Source organism: Macrosteles quadrilineatus, unplaced genomic scaffold (assembly GCF_028750875.1).
Source record: "Macrosteles quadrilineatus isolate MER2022 unplaced genomic scaffold, UCM_ALF_1.0 Scaffold_8__2_contigs__length_117827958, whole genome shotgun sequence".
NCBI classification, from domain to species: Eukaryota; Metazoa; Arthropoda; class Insecta; order Hemiptera; family Cicadellidae; genus Macrosteles; species Macrosteles quadrilineatus.
Window position 1 is genome coordinate 39486355 of NW_026542601.1, and position 24689 is coordinate 39511043.

A 24689-nucleotide genomic window follows, 5' to 3' on the forward strand; every position below is an offset into this window, starting at 1 on the left:
TACACAGAGTATACCAGGAAAGTATAATCTACATAGAGTAAGCGTCACCTCTCGCGTCGTCTGCATACATTACACAGAGTATACAAGGAAAGTACCATCTACATAGAGTAAGCGTCACCCCTCGCGTCGTCTGCTTACATTACACAGAGTATACAAGGAAAGTACCATCTACATAGAGTAAGCGTCACCTCACGCGTCGTCTGCCTACATTACACAGAGTATACAAGGAAAGTACCATCTACATAGAGTAAGCGTCACCCGTCGCGTCGTCTGCCTACATTACACAGAGTATACAAGGAATGTACCATCTACATAGAGTAAGCGCCACCCGTCGCGTCGTCTGCCTACATTACACAGAGTATACAAGGAATGTACCATCTACATAGAGTAAGCGTCACCTCACGCGTCGTCTGCATACATTACACAGAGTATACAAGGAAAGTACCATCTACATAGAGTAAGCGTCACCTCACGCGTCGTCTGCATACATTACACAGAGTATACAAGGAAAGTACCATCTACACAGAGTAAGCGTCACCCGTCGCGTCGTCTGCCTACATTACACAGAGTATACAAGGAAAGTACCATCTACATAGAGTAAGCGTCACCCGTCGCGTCGTCTGCCTACATTACACAGAGTATACAAGGAAAGTACCATCTACATAGAGTAAGCGTTACCTCACGCGTCGTCTGCATACATTACACAGAGTATACAAGGAAAGTACCATCTACATAGAGTAAGCGTCACCTCTCGCGTCGTCTGCCTACATTACACAGAGTATACAAGGAATGTACCATCTACATAGAGTAAGCGTCACCCCTCGCGTCGTCTGCCTACATTACACAGAGTATACAAGGAAAGTACCATCTACATAGAGTAAGCGTCACCCCTCGCGTCGTCTGCCTACATTACACAGAGTATACAAGGAAAGTACCATCTACATAGAGTAAGCGTCACCCCTCGCGTCGTCTGCCTACATTACACAGAGTATATAAGGAAAGTACCATCTACATAGAGTAAGCGTCGCCCCTCGCGTCGTCTGCCTACATTACACAGAGTATACAAGGAAAGTACCATCTACATAGAGTAAGCGTCACCACTCGCGTCGTCTGCCTACATTACACAGAGTATACAAGGAAAGTACCATCTACATAGAGTAAGCGTCACCCCTCGCGTCGTCTGCCTACATTACACAGAGTATACAAGGAAAGTACCATCTACATAGAGTAAGCGTCACCCCTCGCGTCGTCTGCCTACATTACACAGAGTATACAAGAAGGACATTATATATATCTTATATATACTTAATACAATAAAGTATTTACTCTGTAACATTCCTTTTCACCCGGTCTAATTGACCAATTTTTACGATTGAGGTGTCATTATAAACTTATGATCTAGCGGAGTGGCGAATGATAAAAGGCCATTTCTTTTTAGGTCGTCGACCCCCTAGCGTTTGATTAATTTCTATAAGAAACATTGAGGCTTACCAAATTTCTTTGTAACGGTTCAAATGTTAATTAAAATTTAACAGCTGATCAGCTGATTTTAATTTTTAACCAATCAGATTGTAACCTAAATTGTAGGTCTATAAATAACTCTTTATGGTGTGAACAATCAATAAATTTGATTCACTGTAAATTATTAGTTTTATTCACCTGATAACGAACTGTCTGAAACGAACATAATCTCTGGCAGGTAAAACGGTATTGTATTTCTCATCACAAGTTATGAATCCTATTCAAAACACGAAATTGGCACACACGTCCCCTTGTACAGTTTTATTTGAAAATTTATTTAGTCTTGACTAGGATATTAGATAACTACCAACTTTTTATCTCTTAAAATAAGACTTAGCATACATTCAAACTACAAGTTTGGTTATACACTCACACATGGTTGATGGTTGGTAACATGTGATTAAACATTGTATAACTAACCAAACATCTGAATGTTTACTCTGCGTTGTCTTAGTGATAAAAGAACAAAAGTGATGCAAGGACGGAAGTCAAGATAATCTGTTACTTAAACAGCTGATTGCAGTCCGCAATGCAGCTTTGACTATTTAACCCCAAACAGCTATTAATCTATCCCAACATGTAAATTAGTTGACAGATAAATATTGAAAGTTTACTTCTCGTCCTATTGTTAATGCGTTTCGTGGATTATGTTTAGATACTCCTCGTTTTGTGGCGTGTTCGCGCTGACGTCAACTACATGTATTTAAAATAGGTCCAAAGAAGTTTGTGAAATAACGATACATACACCGTAACTCTTTCTTCATATTATACAATGCAGAACCATGCCTTATAATACCTTCAGCTTATCCGTGAGAATTAAAATCGATAAGTTCTAAAGAACTGTGTATGTCTACAAGTTTTAATGGATCAAGCATTCTATTCTCCACAGTTTTAATGAAAGATTTCACGATAGCCACAATTACTCTAGCATTATCCACGTAACCGTTATTTTGTAACAGGCAATGAGATGCAGATCTGCGTAATTGAATTACAAACCGTTCCAGGTCCAACCACAGGCGGAAGAGACCGAATTCGTGTTAATGTTACTTAACCACAAGGTCCTCCGAACTCTCCAATTAAAGTATACTCGGTAACAGAACTTAAAAGGTATATGTTGAGGGATTAATAGTGGGAACAATTATTATAGTTGGCTATAGGGGTTTGATAAATACGACTATGGTGCTACTAAAACGGATGACTATACTAACGAAATAAATCTTTTGACTATTATTGATAGCACACATTTGATCCCTGTTTTTAAGTTGGCCCAAGAATTTGAATCAAAAGGACGTAGTAGATGTTATAAACCAACAGGTTGTGCTGATGTAAATTACTGGTTTCTATCGAATAGGCCTACACGAAGTCTTTTACCAAGACAAATTCATGGAGCGACTAATTGTAAGCTAAAGCAATCATTAGGACTCAGCATCAAACGTAATGCAGAATTTTAGAGAATTGTAAATAGAGTGAAATATTCTGTAGAATTGTAGCAACGAGCGCAATCGGTGACTGGCTCACAAAAATATTTTCTTTTTAATAAAAAAATTACGACAGCTGGTCCTTTTTATGTCTTTATGTCTACTTCAGTATTCACAACTCAATTTTAAAACGTAGGTATTCATCCCCTATAGTTCGATTGGAAATTTAATTCCCCGATGAAAGACCTTCCGATAGCAAACTTTTAACGACAATAAGAAGAAAATTAAACACGAATAATAATCAGTTTCGAAGGGAGAAGAAAGTTTAATTACTTTCAAAAATAAACTTTTGTCAGAACACGCTCTGGGAGGCGGAGGCGGCTATTGTTGTTGTTGGGTCTTGGCCAGGTTCTTTAATTGCACCACCTTTACCTGTTACTTTCAATAGAGATGTTGTATGTATGACATGTAATTACTGTATATTGTGTAAGGAAAACAATGGAAAAGAGTAAAATTGAAAATGGTTTGCTAGTTTTAGATGTTTCTTTCTTTTCTTTTTTCAAGACAGCTCGGTTTTGCAGCCACTACGGATTTATTTTTGAAGTACATTGTAAGAATTGCTTGAAATATGGTTAATCAAAATGTTGATTTACGTAAAAATAGTGGCTTCTAAAATTTAATTGGAATTCATTGTTAAAGACAATTAACGCACACACATTTCTACAGGATTAAAACTTTTCTATTCCTAGATTTAAAAAAAATCTAATGAGTACTCAACAGGTCTAAATCATAGAATTTCTAATAAACAATTCCGAGTTAGCTGATTCTAGACAGTAACAAAAATAACCAATCTCACTCTATTCTAAACCCGTTTTCACTCATATTTGAGTTAAAATACGCTCAATCGTGTCCCAAATTGATTTTTTCATACATACCAGAATTAATAGCATTACATGGTCTGACTATTTATTCTGTTTTTATTATAGTGATTTTTTAAAAGTAGTTACAGTAATATTAGTAATAGTAATATCCGAGGAAAGCACACACTACTGTAGTACATCCTGGTTTCGAGAAGGTAAAGAGCCTACAACAAAAGTAATCTTAATTTTGATTAAATAAATTAATAATTTAACTTGCCTACTACATTAATACAGTAAATCTCAATCGTGCATTGGGAAGAAATAATTTTAATGGCCAATCTATCGCAGTATAGCCTTGATACTGCTTTTGACAAGGTTTACAATGATTAATTGACAGACAATAGTTATTTGTGTAACTAGTGGTGAAAGTGGCACTTTGCTGCACACGAGAGCAATGTTTACGCACGAGCCGCAGGCGAGTGCGGAATGATCTCGAGTGCAGCAAAGGCCTTTTTCACTCGTGTTACACATTATATTTTTCCTACAGTCACTATAAAGCATAAAAATAATTAGTATTTCAAACACTATACAACACGGTTTTAGGTTCAGCTGGCAACACAAATGGTGTCCTAGAGAAAGTAGTACCCGCGGTCCGTATCACTCCGCTATTTTTCCTCGGCAAGAAATGTGCTCCGAGCTTTGAGAATATAGTTCCGTATGTTTTTGTAATTTGAAGTGGTTTCCGCGCCTAAAAAAATGTTTTAAAAGTATTTTTTTGTTTATTAAGATCGTAGGAATGTTTTAAAAACGTTTAAAAGAAAAGTCCAGAAAGTTCAGAAATACCGAAACTATAAACACGAAATGACAGGTTAAATCGTAGTTATAATAGTCAATCAGCTGCTCATAGTATTATTATCTTTAAGTGTTGCCAACCTATTTCCAAGCGTACACGGATTACGTGCATAATAGAACCACGCTGTTTTGTGTTGTTTGGTTGGAATCCTGATGTGCGGCAAAGTATAAACCGTACGGCAAAGTATAAACCGTACGGCAAAGTATAAATATCCAGCAATTAGCAGCTTTCTGTACTATAAACAGTACAAGGAAGCCAACTTTGTCGGGTTACTGTAGGAAAAATATATATTTCCTCGTATTATCAATCAATCAAACACAACTTGTCAAGTACGTTTAAATTACGTCCACAAGTCTTAAATCTTGCAGACAGATTCGTATAATTTCTAAACAAAACTGGACGATGCTTACTTGATCTGTGTGTTTTAGAGTGAAGTGAGAAGGCAGTGGAGGCAAGGACACAGCGAGGTTACGGAAATGTCACCAGGGGTGGAACTATCACTGTCGGAAACGAAGGGCAACTCACACACACGTACAGTATGACGATATAGGTACATTCTAACATTAACACACAAGACTGTGGTAACTAATTAACATAACTAAATTGAAACTAATTGAATCACCGTAACATTTTGAGCAATGGTTTGATATGACACAATATGTTTCCTAACGTTTAATCTGTTGCTTTGCTACTGGATTTTCAAAGTTATTCCAATGTATAATGGAAACGGTGAGAAAATTAAAATTCATACATTCCAAGGGGTGCAAAAGTACGTAAACCATTTATTACATAAGTCAAAGAAATATGTACATATCTTTTGAAATAGAACTTTATAAGAATGTTGAATTGCCTCAAACTTCTTTTCGAACAAAGCAAGGGTCTTAAGACTGATGAGTTAGTTATCATTTCTTGCAAGTGTTGCCATTACTACATACTAGGTATTCCACGCTAATCCACAACCAATGTGGCGCAAATCATCCTCACCTTACAACACGAAACTGATAAACAATATTTACATCTGCAAATGGCAAATACATTCTAATCCAATGTATTAGCACGGTAGACGGTTGCGGTTAGTAAGTTTCAAGTTCAGCGCATGGAAATGCAATACGAACAAGAACTTTAAGCTTACCGACCTTCAATAATTGAAACCAGGTGTTATATAAATACCCCCGCCACAACAAACCTGCAGACTAAGCAAATTTCCATTTCCCTTAAAAGATTTTCACTAATATATTTCCCAATGTCAAATGCATTGCCTATTTAAAAAAACATTAAGTTAGATGAGCACCTAGCTTTGCTGCTATAAAGAGTGTAGTTTAGCAAAATAAATAGTTTGGTCTGACATAACTAAATGAGTACAAAATAAATCCGTCAACAAGCAAACGACACAAGTTTACAATGATCCATAGTGATAACATAGACATTTAAAATTTACATATTTCCTGGGAATTTCTCCACAACTATTAGACTGTAAAAACCCTTCAATATACTTGTTTCCTGATTTACGAACTTTGTCAAATAAACCTTTTTACGTTTGTATCAAATTTTATCAAAATCGGTTGACTTTTGCTCGAGTTAATGTACTAAATGATTATGAATTATAACTTATAGTATTTTTACCCTCTGGGACATCCAAACGTAAATATTGGGTCCAAATCTTACCATTATACCTACGATTCCCTATGTGAAATTCGCTAAAGATATTCATGTATGCAATACAGATACATTTATAATCACTAATCACCAAACATTTCTCGGTTTTACGCATCACCACCACTACAGTGATGCGTATGTTCATCGAAGCATCACCGTGTGACACCAACAGTCCAACAGGGTAGCGAAGCGCTTCGCCCTTGACCCGGTAATATAGTATTACTAGTACTGTACTTATCGCTATACCTTGTGTTTACAATAGCTGGTAGTTTTCTAAGCGTTACTTTCCCTTTGTCGAAACCCTTGTTGCTCAATTCATACATAAACCTATATTTTTTGTTGTAGAACTTTTGCGTGATTTCGTATTGACAAATGTACTTTGACGGGGTCTTTAAACAGAAAAAGATTAAATATAATTATAAAGACAAATATTTAATGACAATCAGTTGGGTACCGAAATACGAAGCCGATAACATGCAGGCTTGGTTTGTTTTCGTGTTATGTTTGTTTTTCCGATATAGTCAAGTCGGATATTCGTAGAGACAATGTTGATTCCATTGAAAACGTGTTTGATTGAATTAGATAGAACAACGACGACTCATTCCAGTCTTAACAGTACATGGCCTACAATGTTGATAGCAAGCGACCAAATTCTATACATTTAAGCGAAACTACTTCACAATCTCAACATTTTTGGATTGGAAAAGGGTTAGGAATGATCTAGTCAAACCCCGTTGGAGATAAAAAGATATGGGGAGATAAGAGTGATATTTTTACTATACCGGCAGATCAGTGTGTGCAAACCTGAAGTAATCAGGAAACTATGAAAGTTCAAAGGATAAATGACAGCTTTATTACTTTAAGATGAACTGCAGTCAGGATCATAATAATGCCAGGAAAGTATAATAATAAATGAAAAACGGGGTCCAATTTCGAACCAACTTCATTGGGCATTTAGATTAATATTGATTCAAATCAATTACTTGGACCTTATTAATTGTAGGCTATACTTGCCAAGGTGAAAATTACAAAATCAATCAAATACGATCCCGGTTGATTTTAGGCTGCAAAATCAATCGTCCTCGGAATACCAACAGTAAACTAGACGTCATTTACATTTGAACTTAATCCAATAACTTTTATTTATCCCTACATTTTACCACCCTAGTTAACCCAGTTACAAAACATGATCGCGTATCACCTCATCTTTATCGATCGCCGACCTACAGTCGATAGTCCAGATTTCCTTCGCAACTGACCTTGTCATCCCACTAATAGGCTATTTTTCAAGTCGTGAGTAAAATTATTCATCAAGGACGATCCTGCTCGTTTAAGCTGATTCGAGGTTCCATAAATGCAACAGCCGAATATCTAGACGATCTTGACTTCATTGCATTTCAACGTTTACGCCTTCAATTCGAGATCCTAATTACAGATCATTTGGAAGTTGCAACTCTTCATTTTTTCCCGTGGCTCCAATAAAATTTGAATCTTTTTAGCGTGTCAGATGCGTGGAAATGCATAAAGATACATTAGTTGCTCCACTGTCTTCGCAATCCAGATACGTTATTGGTCTTCGGGCGTTTCAAGACCACTGACCACTACATCGTCTGGTGCATAGAGTGGTACACTAAACTAAATAATAGTATTTACATTTTACACGACGATTCTCCATTTTCATTCCGTCAACGGTTAGAAAAAAAATACGAAAACTAATGGATTGCGTTAGATCGTACCAAGTTAGTTCGTAGATAATATATCTATGCAAATAAACACAAGAACACGAACACAAGAACCATAGGGCATACACATGCCCTATTTATAGTTAAATAATGTATAATTAAGCAAAAACCTACACTACATACAGTTTTATAGTGAGTTGATAATTGTAAAAAACATATAACAAACAAAAAGGTTACTTAGTTTTTCAAATCCTACAATATTTCAGGATGAAGTTTCACGTGTGTTCAATAATACTATGTTACGGCAAATTACTTGAATTCTTCAAAGTTAATTCTTGTCTTTCAATAAGGGCCGCTACTTAGTTAGTGCTGTACATGAAAATTACGAAGATGTATAGTCTGTATGGTGGGACCTGTCTCGTGACCTTCCATCTTCCTGTGTATTGGCAAGTTCGAGGGTTTATTGTCTGTGGTTCCAGGTAAACCCGGGCAGGAGACAGGTTCCATCATGCAGACTAAAGTAACCGACGTTTCGAACGCATTGCAGTCAGTCCATGAAAATACTTCTCAAAACGTTTGCTATTATCTTCGCCGTATTCATCTACGTCACCCGACACCAGGAATTAATACCTTTAGGAATCTACCTTGGAAGCCTATAACAAAAAGGCAAATAATTTTGCCTGGAGAACTGAAATCGTAAACGAAAACTGAATAAAAACATATAGCAATTTTAGAATAAAAACTTTAATAGCGCTAACCTTCGCGAGGGCTTTAAATACGACCCACTGACATGATTGACAAGATTTGGCGTTAAGGGACTACTTGGAGCCAACGTTGCAGAAGTTTGCCTCGATTAGTGTGCTAAGGTGATTGACAGACAGGTCTACAAATCTCTCACGTCCACTTCCCACAATCACACGGTCAATGCCGTCATTTGGATCAAGTACAAACGAATTCTAAATGAGTAAAATATAAGTCCTGGGAGTACAGTGTTGTAATGAAAACCCACAATGGAAAAGAAACGTACATTATATGATTCTAGGTACATCTTAGGACACATGACACTGAAACCAGCAGCAAATTAACAGATTAGTTGTAGTAATTAATTGTAAAATCAAACGGATAACTGAACTCAAAAAATGTATGAAAAAGGTACACATCACATTGGAATATTTTTGTAAATAACACACTTAACATTTAAAGGCGACCTAGTAACATTTCAGACAAAAATAAACGAGAGCTGTAAAGTAATAACCTGATGACGGATGAAGAGAGAAAATTATGTTTGAAGAAAAGAATTACCATAAAATTAACTGCAAAAAAGCTCCATTGCAGGATGTCAATGTAAATAGATTGATTCAATTAAGGAAGATTAATTTGCAGATTCAAATAAAACTTTAACATACTTCAAATATGTAGAAGGCATTAAACATTGTATTTGTTACATTAACTCACAGAGGAGTGCGTCGAAATAACAAAGCTAAATATATACTTTTGGGGTGTTTTGGGGTGAACAGAAAAAGTTTCAATTAAAACTGGATTACGTTAAATAAAATAAACAACAAGCCGACTAATATTTTAGCCAAACAGTCTTAATACAAGATAAAAATTTAAAGTTTTTGGATGTAACATAACAAAGTTTTGAGACTGGCAATACGTTAGTATATAAAATACGAACAATTTTATGTTTCGACAAAGAATTGATAAAAATAATCACGGCAACAATTTATTAAATCTTTGATTTATCCTAAAAAAAAAATAATCATCCATCTTCCCTATAAATATTAACAATAGACGAATCCTATTAAAAATACACGACGTAGACTAATAAAAAAGTAGTTTTACTGAAACGTGAAAAAGCCAATGAAAATATGATTTAGTGAACAATTAATGTATACCCAAAGGGGGGAAGTGTCAGAAGTTTAACTTAACTTGGCGTCAAGTACTCAAGAAGTTGTATAATTAGTTTATAATCCAACTTTTCTTGCACAATATTAAGATTGCAAAGTGATAAATAGACATATTTTAAATTTAATTAAATTGTTTTGTTTGCATGATTTAAAACATAAAGCTCTGATTTCTCTAAGCTTATCAAAGCATTTAATAAATATAAATATGTTTTCAAAAGTATCATGCCATAGTGCAAACCTAACCACATTTACAACTATTATAAACGTCCAGGATATAATTCTATCATTGTCGTTATAATAAATATTTTCGTAAATTATTGATAATTTTATTCCCTTTACTCAACGTCCCTATTTAACTGAAAACATATCATTCCGTCATAATGAACTGATACTCAAAACTACAATATGGTGTCCTATTTTTCGAATCACGTGCAAATGAAAACGTTGACGCTACATAAGTTTTGATTGTCTAGCGCACTCTTGGGAAATGAAAATATTAAACAAATAGAGGAATATACTACTGTATTGTATGTATTTGAAATTCCGTACTTTCCTAGTTTGAACGTGATTGCAAACTTAACATTACTGTACTTGAGGATTATTAGGTATTTTAATGGACTATAGTATAACACGCTTATAGTATAACAATTGCCAAAGGAGTGACATAAAGAAGCGTATGTAGTATCATACCTATATTATTTTGTACTAATTTTGCACTTTGGACACCTTTTTGGGAGATTTGTAAAAATTACGTTTTTAGCTTAGGAACAAGGCTATCTATTACAAGAAATTATTGAAGGAAACTTTACTCGTTCACAGTTTGTTATAATTAATTAAACATTTTAAAACATTGCACTATGTCTTTAACTTAACTGGGTTTATTATACCAGGCCTTAAATTTGCTGTTTAGTTTAACTAACCTTACCTACAGAGAAAATGCCCTATATATTATATCACTGAATTTAAAGCGTTGTACTGTACCGGTATATACTTTGTTTTACTTTCTATTGAAATCCACTTTGGAACTGTACGATTAACTGACTTAAATTAAAAATAGCCATGTTCACTATATAAACAAATAAACCAAAATAACCTTTGTTTAAATCAAAACTACACCTTTGTATAGACCTGGTTTCCAAATATCTAAACACAATGTTCAAACTTAAATAATGTGTATATCCAAAACACACACGGTTGTCACACAACACTCGCGTATCGCATATTCATCGCATTATCGTATGGTCGTATATCGTAGACTCGCGAGAGACTGCAGTTTGGCGGGCAACTGTTGCAAGAACGCGCCAAAAATAGCTCCGGAGGAGGGGAGTCTTGGCACCAGCTGGGAAATGACCAATGGTTGACCAACATTGGGCAAATATGTTCATATTTCATTGTAATGTTTGAAAGGTGTGTATTGTATTAACCAACACCTACTGTAGTTTAGCCTAAACTGAACTTTTCTGTGTAAATATTGATGTGAAGAGTACTATGCGTTTTACCAACATTTAAAACGTAAACTTGAGATCCAAATGCTAGTTTATATAATAACTCCAACGTATTAATTAAACAAGAATAAAAATTAGATGGAACAAACGGTACCGAGTTGTAAATTATTGCCAATCCATTATTCTCCGATGATAGTTAATTCTGTTTTGTATAGGTTGAAAGAATAATTTCATTACTTTGTTGGTGCGTATCCTACTGTGTATGTCGGTCTTTTTGGGCTGGATTCATATGTTACTAGATCACATATTTTACCACAGAAAAAAGAGGATATTTTCTACTCTCAACTTTGTGATATAATGTAGCCGTGACCTCCACAAATCGCGGCGAGACTAAAGTGGCAACACCGCATTCCCGGCCTACTGTGACACAGCTGATCATAATGGAGCGTCAATATTTATGTTTACACGTTTGTTATTACTGTTATTTTATTACCATGGCAATAGGCCGGCTGATGCGACAATGCCACACACCAACGCCGCGGCCTTGTATTAGATGAGGCTATTGTATTAGATATTACAACTTTAATATTTTAATTTAATCGGCGCCTAATTTGTACACAGTACAGTACTTTAACTATAGCTTTTATGCTATTCTACTAAACTTCCTCTTTTGTCAACTATTATTATTTTACACCCATTACTTAAAATATTGCAATCTATCGTGTGCAAATTTGTATTAATTATTCTAATAAAATAAATACAGTACTACGAAATTGTATCCGCTAGTACAAGAACTATCTAATAAAAATAAATAAGCCATAGCAATTGACAGCGTTTATTCATTAAACTTGGTCTAAAATATAATTAAAACAAACCACCCGCAACCATAATAATTTATTAGTAGATTGTCGAGCATTCCACCACAGTCCCCAAAGTAAACGAGCAACTGTTAGCCACAACAAAACATCCACCACAGGCTGTCTATAGTCACTGACCTTCTTTTGAACGTTGATTTTCTCGGCAGTTGGTGTTTGTCGCTAAAAACAAAACAAAGTAGAATTTAATATTTTGTAAAATACAGTTGAAATTGGTTGATTAACGAATATTCTTTCAATATGATACGTAACAACAAACAAGATTGAACATGCATACGATGGCACAGCGAACGTGAAATTTGAATGCAAATGTGATGATGTTTCTATGATCGTCGAGATGAAGTTATGCATGTCGTCATAAATGCACAATGCAGGTCAAACATAAGTTTGCAACTATTATTAAATATTAAATGTTTTTAAAACAACCACATAAAATGGTGTTATCATCATTGGCCACTGTAAGTGAAATTTTCCATGTGTACGAAATGTGTATATTTCAGCTTAGGCCAATTCAGTCGTATTGCAACATAAACTGCATCAACACTCAAAATAACTAAGCTAAAGATAATATTATTCATTAAAAATACGATTACAGTATATTCAGGAAAGTAATAAAGATACAGTATTATTATTTAAAACACTTGGCACCAGTTACCAACCACATGTAACATAAAATATTAAGTATATATTTTAACCAAAAGCCTGTGTATTATTTATTTTAAAAAATTGGAATCAGTTTCAGAAACTTCTGTTTTGTCATTTTAAAGCCAAATCTATCATGCCACTAATACAAGTAATCATTAGGCCTAATTTATATGGGTATGAGCTATACCAACAGGTATTTTCGTAAAGGGTTTCCATATCGTTAATCTTCTGTTGAAAAAATTACGTTGTGAACACACATTTTAAATATTACGTGGAAATATTGTAGACGCTATAATATACCTTTAAGTTATCAGCGAATTGTCGAATTTCAGCATTTACACTCAGCAATTGCGTCGCCGTTATGCTCACAATTGCCGGATTTCATTGAGAATAATCACACTAAAAGACCACGCGGATTCAGCAAGAGCTTGGTCGTTTTACGGTTCAATTCTTTTTACTTTGAGTCCCTCCAATTAAATTACACTTCAATCTATCACATTTAAATAGTGCACTGGACCAATCAACATTAAACACTTCTTTACCAACCCTTAAAATGAATTTTGTCACATAATATTTTCAAGCTTAGTTCAAATAAACAAAAACAATCTAATATGTATGCATCCACAACAGAACAGCAGTATTGTTGATAGCTTTTGTCTGTCGTCTGTTGCCTACCACAATGTACGTACATTGTCAACATTGCAATCACAATCTGGACGTAGGCAAGATGAGACGTGTAACTCATGCATATTAAACACTATCTGACAGCTCATTCCACGCCAGCATGGCCATTACTTCAAGGTAGGAAAAAAACTTATTTAGCAACGTACGCTCAAACAAAAGCACTATTTATTACACCTCGTTCTCAAGATAAACATCGGTTTACTAAATGTCAGTTACCATAGATCACAAATTTTAGCCAGTAACAATTCCTCAATACATTATTGCCAAAAACGTGGATGTGTAATGCTCGAATCAATATTAGATCACGTGTCTATGATGGTTACTGGTCCTTGGGCCATACCAAGGCCGCACTAGATATACGCCATACTGTCTATGGTCTATGGGACCGATACTATGGTTACTGCAATGAGTATTGGGCACAAATTTTAAAACAGAAGCGGTATGGATCATAATCATAAACAAATTATGTAACTGGGCCGAATCCTTTACCAGTACTAATAACATGTACCTATAGCTTGGACAGTTCCATTTAAGATTTAAGTAATGTTAAACTACCTTTACTTTCGGGACAGTGACATCATTTGTTTATGTGTATGGTGCATGCCGTTTCTGTTCAAATATTCATGGTATCGGGAGTGAGGAAATGATACGAAACTAGATGAGAACGCAAAGAGAAATAAGTCTTTTAGTACTATACAGTAAACTACAGTGTGACAACAGTAGACGTAGCGGGTTCGGTACTTACGTATCATACCGACCACACCGATAAATCGACTTCCAAATAAGATTTTAATTACCATAGTTTCAATAAAAAAATCTTACCTACCTAACCTAGTGACCCTTAGGTTAGGTTAGGTTATTATTATTAGGTGTGGTCGGTAGTATCGTCATCTCCACAAGAAAAAAGCCATAACAAAAAGGGTATACACAAAATTATTGGGATTTACTAAGTGATTATAATAAGTGATTATATTGCTCGCCTCCATGGATGATTACAAGTTCGATCCCGATTTCCTTGGAAAAAATGAATGGCGTTAACAAACAACAAAAGCCCATCAACTAGTATTTTAACATTTTTGACATTTTCGTAAACATTGTAACATTTCAATCAATGGACAACACAACTACAGGACACGACACAGCAAGTTGATCACCTTGACGTTAGCACAGCCATGGCGCGGCTCGTGTTACAACAAACACACTTATCTGTCAGGTGCAAATATTTGTATCTCGCGTCCCTCGTCGTCTACCACAGGATTTGGCAAACCGAGCAAACTACTACATAATTGTTGATGTCGTTTAGCTATTACAATTCAAATGTTGGATTCATTACTGTGTAAAAACGAGTTTCGTACGGATATCAAATTGCTATGCACGATTGTTGAATTAATTCACTATCAGTAAAATAACCATAAGGATCTTTTCAAGAAGAGGAAACCCAGTTAAAATATGCCCTATGCAAGTTAAGTTATACAAGTTATAGGCCAGGTTATATTCGGTTATGTTAGACTAAGTTAGCTATATAGGTTAGGTTTTAGCGTGTCTAGTAGCTAATAGGTTCGGATACGACCAGACTAGGTAGGTTTAGGTCAGGTTAAGTTAGGTTAGGGTTAGGTTACGTTGGGTTGGCTTTATAGGTTAGGGGGTATTAGGATCCTAATAGGTTAGGTTTTTGCCAGTTTAGGTAAGGTTAGGTCAGGTTATAGGGTATTAGGATCCTAATAGGTTAGAGTTTTGCCAGTTTAGGTACGGTAAGGTTAAGCCAGATTAGTTTACGTTAGGTTATCTTTATAGGTTAGGATTTGGCTTAAGTAATGTTAAGTCAGGTTGATTTAGGTTAAGTTTATCTTGTTCACATTACGTTCATTTACATAGGGCAATTTTTAATAGTGGCATTCCTCGTTTTTATGAGACACTACATTAGAGTGATCATTAAATCGCACTCCTCTGAAACCTTCAGCAGATCTGAGTAGGTTTTTTGATTAATCTATAGCTACAAGACCAAGACATACAGGCTTGACCGTGACTCTACCCAAGGACTCGGGAGAGACATCAGAAGGCTGTGATTAGTCGATCAAAATGTCCGTTGAATCACGAAAACACTCGACCAGCCAGCTGGCAAACTGCCCAGCCTCAAACACGCGACCATCAGTGGACAAAGCGGTGATGATGGCGGTGCAAAACGAGGTGGACACAACCAAGATGTCATATCAGCTGTAAAGGGAATCGAACCACCTGGAGAGGGAATCGAACCTCTCAAAGCGATTATTTCAATTACTGATCCAACATACTAGGCCTACGATATTGATGCAGCATACCACTTTGTTAACATTTGTTGTCAGCTTTTAGCAGTATGTGCTATTGTAAATTACTGAGATTTTGATAAATCAAAAAATAATTATAATAATTTTATAACCACACCGACTATCCTGGTTCATTACGTAAAAGTAATATTAAATTAGTGTCCCGTTCAAATTTATTTACCTAGCCTATTTATCTGACTCCTCCTTCTGTAAACATCATAAGTTAGAGCTACTAGAGCTATAAGCTTATAGCCAAGCGATGGTATTGTGTTATTGTGTATTGTGTTGACGCGTGCAACGCCAGTCTGATTAAGACGAGTTGTACGATTCGCTTGAGACATGCTTCTCAATTGGAACAGTCAAGTGGACATAACGATCACAACACGTTTTCTCCAATGCCGACACTGTTATCGTAGCGGAGTTTAAATAGCAGGAAATACAGTAGTGGAATTTAAAAAATAGTTATTAAAAAATAATTATATTAGGGTCAATAAAAATAAGGCAGAAAACGAAGGTTGCTGACACGGTGACGACCACCAATTATTTTTCCTTTATATATTCATATACATAAGGGTTATGTATTCATTGCAACCACCAACAGAATGAAATACCCAGAGTAGGCCAATAACGTAAATTATGGTCTCTTAGTACTTTTATCCCACTTAAACAATCTAAAGCCTGATTTTATAGGAGTTTGTAGTTGGTGGCGCTTGCAGGCAAGTCGACAAAAAGTGTCTCTCCTAGTTTGGATAACTTAGCAGTGTGACGAGGATTCTTGTTATTAAAACCTCAAGACAAGAAACAGTTAACAAACACAGTAAATGGTTTTGTATCGTACTCAAGTTTATGAAGATAGGAAATAGATAGTAAATTTTGAAACGCACTCAAATATATCAGACAAACGCACCCTATAATTTCAGCTTGTTCATAATCATGATAAAACAGGACTATGATTAATATACCAAATATGTTTGTGATATTTGTGTATACATTTCACAAACACCACACAGTACTTAACTAAATCATGCCTCAACATTAGATTTGGATGATTCGCTAAGTTAACGGTTAAATTGTGTTCATGTTTTAACACGTGCTAAATTGAAACATCTACTGATTATGATTTATCTGGTAAAAGAGATATACAATGTTTTACTAACACCCATGGAGGATATCGATACCAAAGCCCTTGGTGGGTTCAACACGGCTAAGCTGGCAACGTCGCTAAGCCGTCGTGAGCGTGTGGCTGCCCGGCTGCCTCAACATAGGATAAGTATCGTATGGTCGGCGTCGGCCACGTCAGTGATTACCAATGATTATCCTGTGTGGGTGACGGTGATTATACAGTTACCTCACCAGGGTGAACAGAGAAGCCCCTAGCCTGCACACGTCAGCCCGGCAAACATACAAATGCCGTGCAGGAACGCCGATAATTATTCACTGTCCGAAAATATATTTTCGTAGTGTCTTCGCCAGTAGTAATTTGGATTAAGTAGTCACAATCGCATTAAAAGGAGAGCGATCCAAAACCTAGATTTAAATATTGCATCCTTCTTGCACTCAGTCAGAGGCGCTTATAACTGTACTCTTTTCTCCGGCACTCTTTTAGTTATTAAGAACCATAAAATTTGTTTATCCTAAACTGATTTTTTAGCTAATAGTCGCAATGACTTAGATATGCGACACTGATTGAACGGTTAGATAAAACTGTATAAAATGTTGTATCGCAAAACAGATTGTGTAAAATAAACATACCAACTGACTAATATTACCTTTTTAATTGATCGATCTCATAAAATTCTATGCCACACAGCCACTGTTCTAAATCCTTCTACTGTAGGCCTACATAATCTATAATGCAGTTGTCTCCTTTTTTTCAGTTTGCTACAAGTTTGTAAACAAATGAATGGGAGTTTCGCCAGAAAGGAACGCCACGAGATTGGTGCAGTCTAAATGAGCCACTCCTTATATTTAACGCAGCAACACTATTTTTTTTTAACTTAGTAAAAAATACCGTTCATTATTGATAAAAGCAATGGATTTACCGTCGGTTAAAACTTTTATCTTTATTCCACCATACCAATTAATGGTTTACAAATTTACGAAACATGGCAACTTAATAATTACGGGTGTCGTATTTATAAGGACTTTATTGATGCATCCGACGTCAGCTCAAAATAAAGCTGAACAAAACCTGTTGACAATAAACCCTTATTTAAAAGCGCAAACTTAAAGAAATCTACATTACTGTACTAATTTTGAGAAAATGTATCCTTTACTCCGAGAGTGCTATGCGGGTGGTTTTGTTCCACTTATGGCTTGAGAGGGGGTTGGTTTTGGCGTAGAAGGGTGGAGGAAGCCAAGCTTGCCCAACTACTCGGGGTAAGTAATTGTTTTGTTATCCGCTCCAAACATACACTGTCAGCGCAAAGGCATAAAATAACTTGCGAATCTTTGCAACTTCGCAAAGTGCCCTTTTTAACCCAGTAGTTTGTTATAAGTTGCAAAAGAGTCTTGAGATGCAAAATATATTATTGGATTTAGATACTTGAATATTATCAGGTTTCATAACGAATCGGAGAAACAGCCACTTTGCTAAAAAAAATTATTCAGGTATTTTAAAATGAGTACCATTTACGACTGGTTTGCCAGTTAGCAGAGTTTTCTACTGTAATAATGTATGGTTTAGATGGTTGTGAGAACTGAGTTTGGGCTATTTTTAATAAAAATAACACGGCCTAGGGCTTAAATAATATAAACGAGCAAATTAAAATTAATATATTAAAAATTACTGAGCATCTTTTAACCCAAATATATGGAAAGGATGATTTTTGAATTGAGTGAGATATATTGTGTAGATTTGTGAGTGGTCTTGCGTTGCTTTTGACTTGAAACCAGTCGAGTTGTTTTTTTAGACAGGACATTTATCGTAAGTACAATGATCAAGAACAGCTGAGTAACGTTCCAAACCATCAAAAACATTCAGGATCGAACCAACAACCTAGATGATGGAAATGCCGCGTGTAACAGAAACAGGGTTTATCTCTTGATTCGACAAGGTTATAATTGACATCGTAGAAATTAGGTAGATTTCAATTTATAATCTTAAGTTACAAAATGTGTACTGGGTCTTAAAAATTAGTCTTTCCCTAAAAAATCAACACCTACTTCAATAGTTGACGACATTAAGACATTAAGATATTAAGACACCTCGCATAGATCATTCACTACTTAATAGCATAGAGGCACGCCAGTCCGCAGTGAGGCAGTACATCTATGTTACCTAACAGTTAGATTTACTACTCTACTGTAGTCACTGGTACTGTTACAGTACGGTAGACTGAGTCGATACGTTCCACTTGTCCTGACACTCAATACTGTATTGGACACCAACACTCAACACTGACCACAGAGCTATGCGGCAACCTATCAGTAATACCGTATTCCCAACAACTATACCATAGGTTAAGTACACATTGCATAATCATCGTTATTACAGGTAAGACAATTTTAAGGCATTTTTTAAAGATCTACTTGTCTTAGACTGGAGCAACAACGGCAAAATCTATCCTGAGATAGGAGAAGAAACAAAACGATCCGAAGCCCAAATAAAAAATGCTTAATATTTTATCATGTAGTAGCTTGATTTATCAAGTTGCACAATTTAAAGTCAATGCTGATACATTTACAATGTAGAGAGTTGTTAGAATTAAAAAATCAGATTTAAAAAGGTACGTCACTATAAATCAACCCAGGTACTTACAGGACCGATACATACAAGCTCGAGTATCGGTTATATTTCATCGTGTGAACCTCCTTCCGTTCAATCCCTACATTCTAACATAAAGATTAGTCAGATACATTTTAAATTACGAACTAAAAATCAATTGTTGTATGTTACAAATATTTAACACGTTGTATAAGTATACAAAATAAGTGCTGAAACTCACGTATAACGAAAAAATCTAAATTACACTTCTAAAAGTTACATTACACCTAACCATCAAGAAGAACCAACTACTGCCCCATCTGTTGTAGCCTTGAACTACAGTTAGATTATCCCGGTGCGAGACCTCGTCACTATAGTGATTACCAATTAACAGCTTGACTACCGCTATCTGTGTGGAACGGTAGAGGAGAAGAAAGACCATAGAGAAACATCATCGTGGACGAACGCGTGTATCTGATAAAGAGCAACAAAGATTGAAAAACATACACTTGGGCAAATATAGCATACTAAATAATATGGAGATTTTAAATTTGAACTTGTATACAAGTTAATAGTGTCCACTGCCAGCATGGTTTTTACTTACTGTTTACTGTAGCATAGTAAATCACTTACAGTACCGTATGTGCTTACAGTAAGAACAGTAAGAAATAATTCAGTCTTTGCTATTTCATATAAAAGTCTACGGCCTAAATCTGGTTGAAAGCCACTAAATTGCCTTAGCAAGATGCGGAAATTATGAATTTTAAGTGTAACATTCTTTAACAAACGTTTTTAGTTTTTAAAAGCAAAAAAATAATTGATCATGATTAAAATAGATTAAAATCAACGCTTTTCTACCCAACAGCTCATCGAAAGGATCACTGACAATAACATTTTCATAAAACATCTAATATCAGAAATATAATTGAAATAGTCTAGTTCCACGAATTACTGTATAATGAAACTCCACACATGTTCACATTATGGTTTGAAGACCCAGGTTTTCCAATAAGGATACGAACACAATGTGATGATGATAATGCAGCTTGATTCAACAGAAACCCTATCAATGCACTTCAATAAAGACAGCCTACACACGTAACGAGTTCATTTGTGTCCGTTTTTGTATCAAACATTGAATCAAGCTCATAAGTAATCAAGAACCCTGATATACTTCAACCTAGTTTTTCGCCTTGGCCTGTTCCATATTCATCACCTCGTTATAAAGCTATTAAATGTTTTCTCACTATAGGGGGAGGGTACAACAATTTTTTCACCGAAACTCATCATCTCCCATCTGCTGGGTTGTTTACAACGTCTACGCCAACAATGTTGTTCGAATAACAATTACGATATTTACTTCGTTATTATGCCACAAACATAGGATGTGAAATGTATATTATTTAGTTCCAATCAATTAGTACAACCTATGTTATCTACGGTGATTGAAGCAACTGATTTTTATGCAAAGATACCAATATTGAAACAAAGTCTTCATCTCAAAAGCGATAATATTATACTACACTATCGTTTTTGGCGAAGACTATGCCATTGGAATATCAAATTAAATAATTACAAACGTTTATAGTGAAACCCCTAAAATTCTTTTTTGGATAAGCTAACAAGATCGAAGTCTTCTCGCACCGAAAGACAAGTCGCTAAAGACTCAGCAGCAACACAATAGTTTTGTTTTAATAGTGTCCAGCATGGTTAATAGTTTCTCTACCAAGTGAATATGTAAAGTTCAAGAGATGGTCGGAAGAATAGTTAATGAGATACCTAAACTGAACGTTAAAAAATTTCATTGGGATCGGTTGATATGTGTGACTGCGTTGTTCAATTTCTCCTGAGCAATATATAGGAATTGTATTGAAGGTTTATTTTCCACTTGACTTGAGGAGTCAATATATCTCGAGAAACGTTGTGTAGTTTAAACACAAGACACGTTGGAAAAAGTCCAATATAATAAAAGCAACATTATTAGAATTAGTGATATGTTTTGCAACATTTTGATGGACCTCACTTTACGTTGGTCATAATTGTTGGTTTAATATCAAAATGAACCAGTGTGACGTATGTGATTCCCAAAACGAATGGTCCATTTATGTATGTGAATCGTATTAAAATTTACTGGACGTCTTGGAAAAGAGTGCGCTACTAAAAAAATTGTACAGAATAAGAGGTGCAATGCATTGAATTTCGTCTGAGAATATAGTCTGTGCTATAGAAAGTGTCTCCAGACCCGTTGTCTACCTGGGACCGACCCGTTTGGCTTGTCCCCACGAGACAGGTTTTATCCGACAGAGTATAGTCGAGTGGTTAACACTGCAAAACATGAATGAGTCGTTAAGGAAAAAGGAGATATTCTGTTGGAGGCACAAGACAAGTCTACTATAGTTAGTTGGTTGACGACCTTGGGGCGTGTATTGTGACTCCCAGGCTACTGTTAATTATCCAGGCAAGGCCAGCGGGGATGTGGTCGTGGTGTGATCCGTCGCTATTGTACACTGGATGGAAATAGTGCAGCTACTATACTGTCGTTTGATAAATCAACTAAATGATGCTATCAGCTAACTGAAGCATACTTTCTTCAGGGGGTTAAAAAGTCACTTTTTGCCCGTGTGGTGAACTATATTTTTCGTCATATTGCATCATTAATTTAACAAAAACAAAGCTAGAAAACTAAATAATTTTTATGTAAATATAACCTCTCAAAACGTATTCCAGCTTGTTTTCAATTCTGATAATGCAAATAATCAGCTGTTTAGTATTACGATTGTGTTATTACACCATCGAAATGTCGAGCAATCGACAACAATAGGCTAAAACCTTAACTAATAAATCAATCGATAAATAATTTCGATCGATACAGGATTGCCGCAATCAAAATTTACAACTGTTTACAACGGCTGATTTTTACTCCCTTGAGACTAAAAATGATTTTTACTCCATAGAGAGTAAAAATTCAACTTAAGCTCGCAACGCATGCATTAAATTTCATGATTTGTATGGAAGAGTCAAACATTAAAAATAAAAATTTAAAAACCCACCTAAGATGACATGGATTTGTTCGTAGAAGACAACTAACAGTTGTGCTAGCAAACACATTGTTTCGATGGATGAAATATTTTTCATTGGAAGAGGCAATATTTTGCAAAACAATATGCCGGTTTGGGAGCTGCGCGGAGGTTTAAGTAATCGTTATGGTGTCGTTCTTTTAATCGGACAGAATCTGCCTGAATGGGAATCAAAGAAGATGCCGAAGAAGAGTTCACAGTCCTTGGCACAATGTTGAACACGAATCTGACTCGAGTTACCACTTTTTATAAAAAAAAGGCCTAACATAATTAAACGCATTATTATCGTCACCCTATGTTTTGTAATGAAAAAAATATTTACTTCTTAATGTTGTGTTTTAATAATGACCACCAGAATATTCTAGAACTTTTTATGTAAATTCCTTGTGATAGAACATGCCAGTGACGGATAGCTATTGGATTAGCGTACTGTACTTCGTAACTGTATTTTCGTCCGGCGAGAAATAGGATTCCCGTTCTGAAAACAATCTTATCGTCACTGTCTAAACTTTTATACTTGTCTAGCACTGGGGCTGAATACAAAAATCGCGAAATATAATAGTACCGGTAATAATATATTGTATAGAGAATTGTTTACAAATCAGTAAAAATATAATAATGAGGTAAACTAACAAAGAAATAAATACCAAACAGAAACACATAATTGATGTCAATTTATCCACAACAATCCCAAATTTGTTGAGTATGTTTAATCAATAGTCAAAAATTGGCCATACCCTTAAATTCCTATTGTTAGTGGTATCAACCGTTCTTACTATTTTTTGGGGGTTTTTCTGTATGTTGACCATTACATCCTAGGAGGCTAGGTTCTACATTACTTCAGGCTAGTTCTACAAGGGTCACGGCATTATCACATGGATAAAATCCATTGGTGATTGGCGGGATTTGAACCCTGGACCCCTCGCATCTAATATAAATGCTAAGTAGTTTGTTTGTACTGTGCTCCATTTTCAAATAACCAAGAGTCCAGCCAAAAAATGTCTTTGACAAGCAATTTCTGAAGTACTGCATGATTATTATAACGTAGGTACTAGAGCTCCTATTATTTCCTCCGACAACAACCCTGATTTACGAAGTTTGCAGTTAAAATATATTTACTTCAATCAACATGGTAACGATCAGAAGCAGACCTATCAGTGTTTAACAGCTCCGGTAAGTCCATAAACCCTCGCCAATGCCACAGATTGATTATCTCGCGCCATATTTGGCGTGGCGTGCTGTGTGTTGTCGCCCTTGTCACTCAGTGGGTTTACTTCTTCCGCTGTATACTTTCTCTGTTATACTCCGTGGCGAAAACCTCGTCACGTCAATTACCTCTGTCCTAACACGCTTTCAGTCAGATCTCTTCCTCAAGTGACAAGATTAACAAAAATACCCATAACGCAGCAAACCTACAGAAGCGAATTTCCACTTACTAGGTTGTATTATTACTATAATATTCCCTTAAAATTGTCGGATTAATTTTCTATTTAAATAACATAAATTTCAATGGGCATTTAGGTTTATCACTAGAGGGGAGGCAATTAAGGGTGTTTTATTATTTAAATATTAATAACTAAGTGTAAAAATAAAAATTGAGGGGTCCCAATTTATTTTCAACTTTTAAGAATCTACTCCATTTCTACGAAACGGTCTTGCTGGTTCGCGAACTTATCCAAGTTTATTCAAGATTCAAGCAAAAAGACGATTAATAATAGGATGGTTTCATTTGGTGTGTTTTTTTTCACAAGTAGGTTACGTATTAGGGCAACAATTACATTTTTCATACTAGTATGTTTTCTGTGCTTATACATACCTATTTATGAACATGTACACATGCATAATATAAAATCATTGTAAAATCATCCAAACGAATGTTTTTATTCAACTAACGTTTGCATTATTAACATTAATAAATAAACGGTACATAAAACACCTAAAAGTAACCACAAAAGTATTAAAAAAGTACGAAGAGTCCCAAGTTTAGTCTCGGATCAGATCCAAACTTCGAGACGATATAACAAAAAGTCTATAACAAACACCGCGGATTAATC

At 35.5% G+C, this 24689-nt stretch overlaps 1 protein-coding gene across 14 annotated transcripts in view; it reads right to left on the reverse strand.

The window, feature by feature from the left end:
• LOC128999967 (serine/threonine-protein kinase MARK2-like) overlaps positions 1 to 24689 on the reverse strand; it is a 221317-nt gene that overhangs the window by 168501 nt on the left and 28127 nt on the right. For 3 of the 14 annotated variants that reach the window (XR_008491329.1, XM_054426780.1, XM_054426776.1), the window contains exon 1: positions 11017 to 11111. Coding sequence is in view for 3 of the 14 variants with exons in the window: in XM_054426787.1 (XP_054282762.1) it covers positions 12341 to 12382 (42 nt within the window). In the remaining 11 variants the exon portion in view is untranslated. Of the gene's footprint in view, positions 1 to 11016; positions 11112 to 12340; positions 12383 to 24689 lie in introns of those variants that run through there. The other 11 variants (XM_054426787.1, XM_054426786.1, XM_054426785.1 and 8 more) reach the window with 5 other exon arrangements.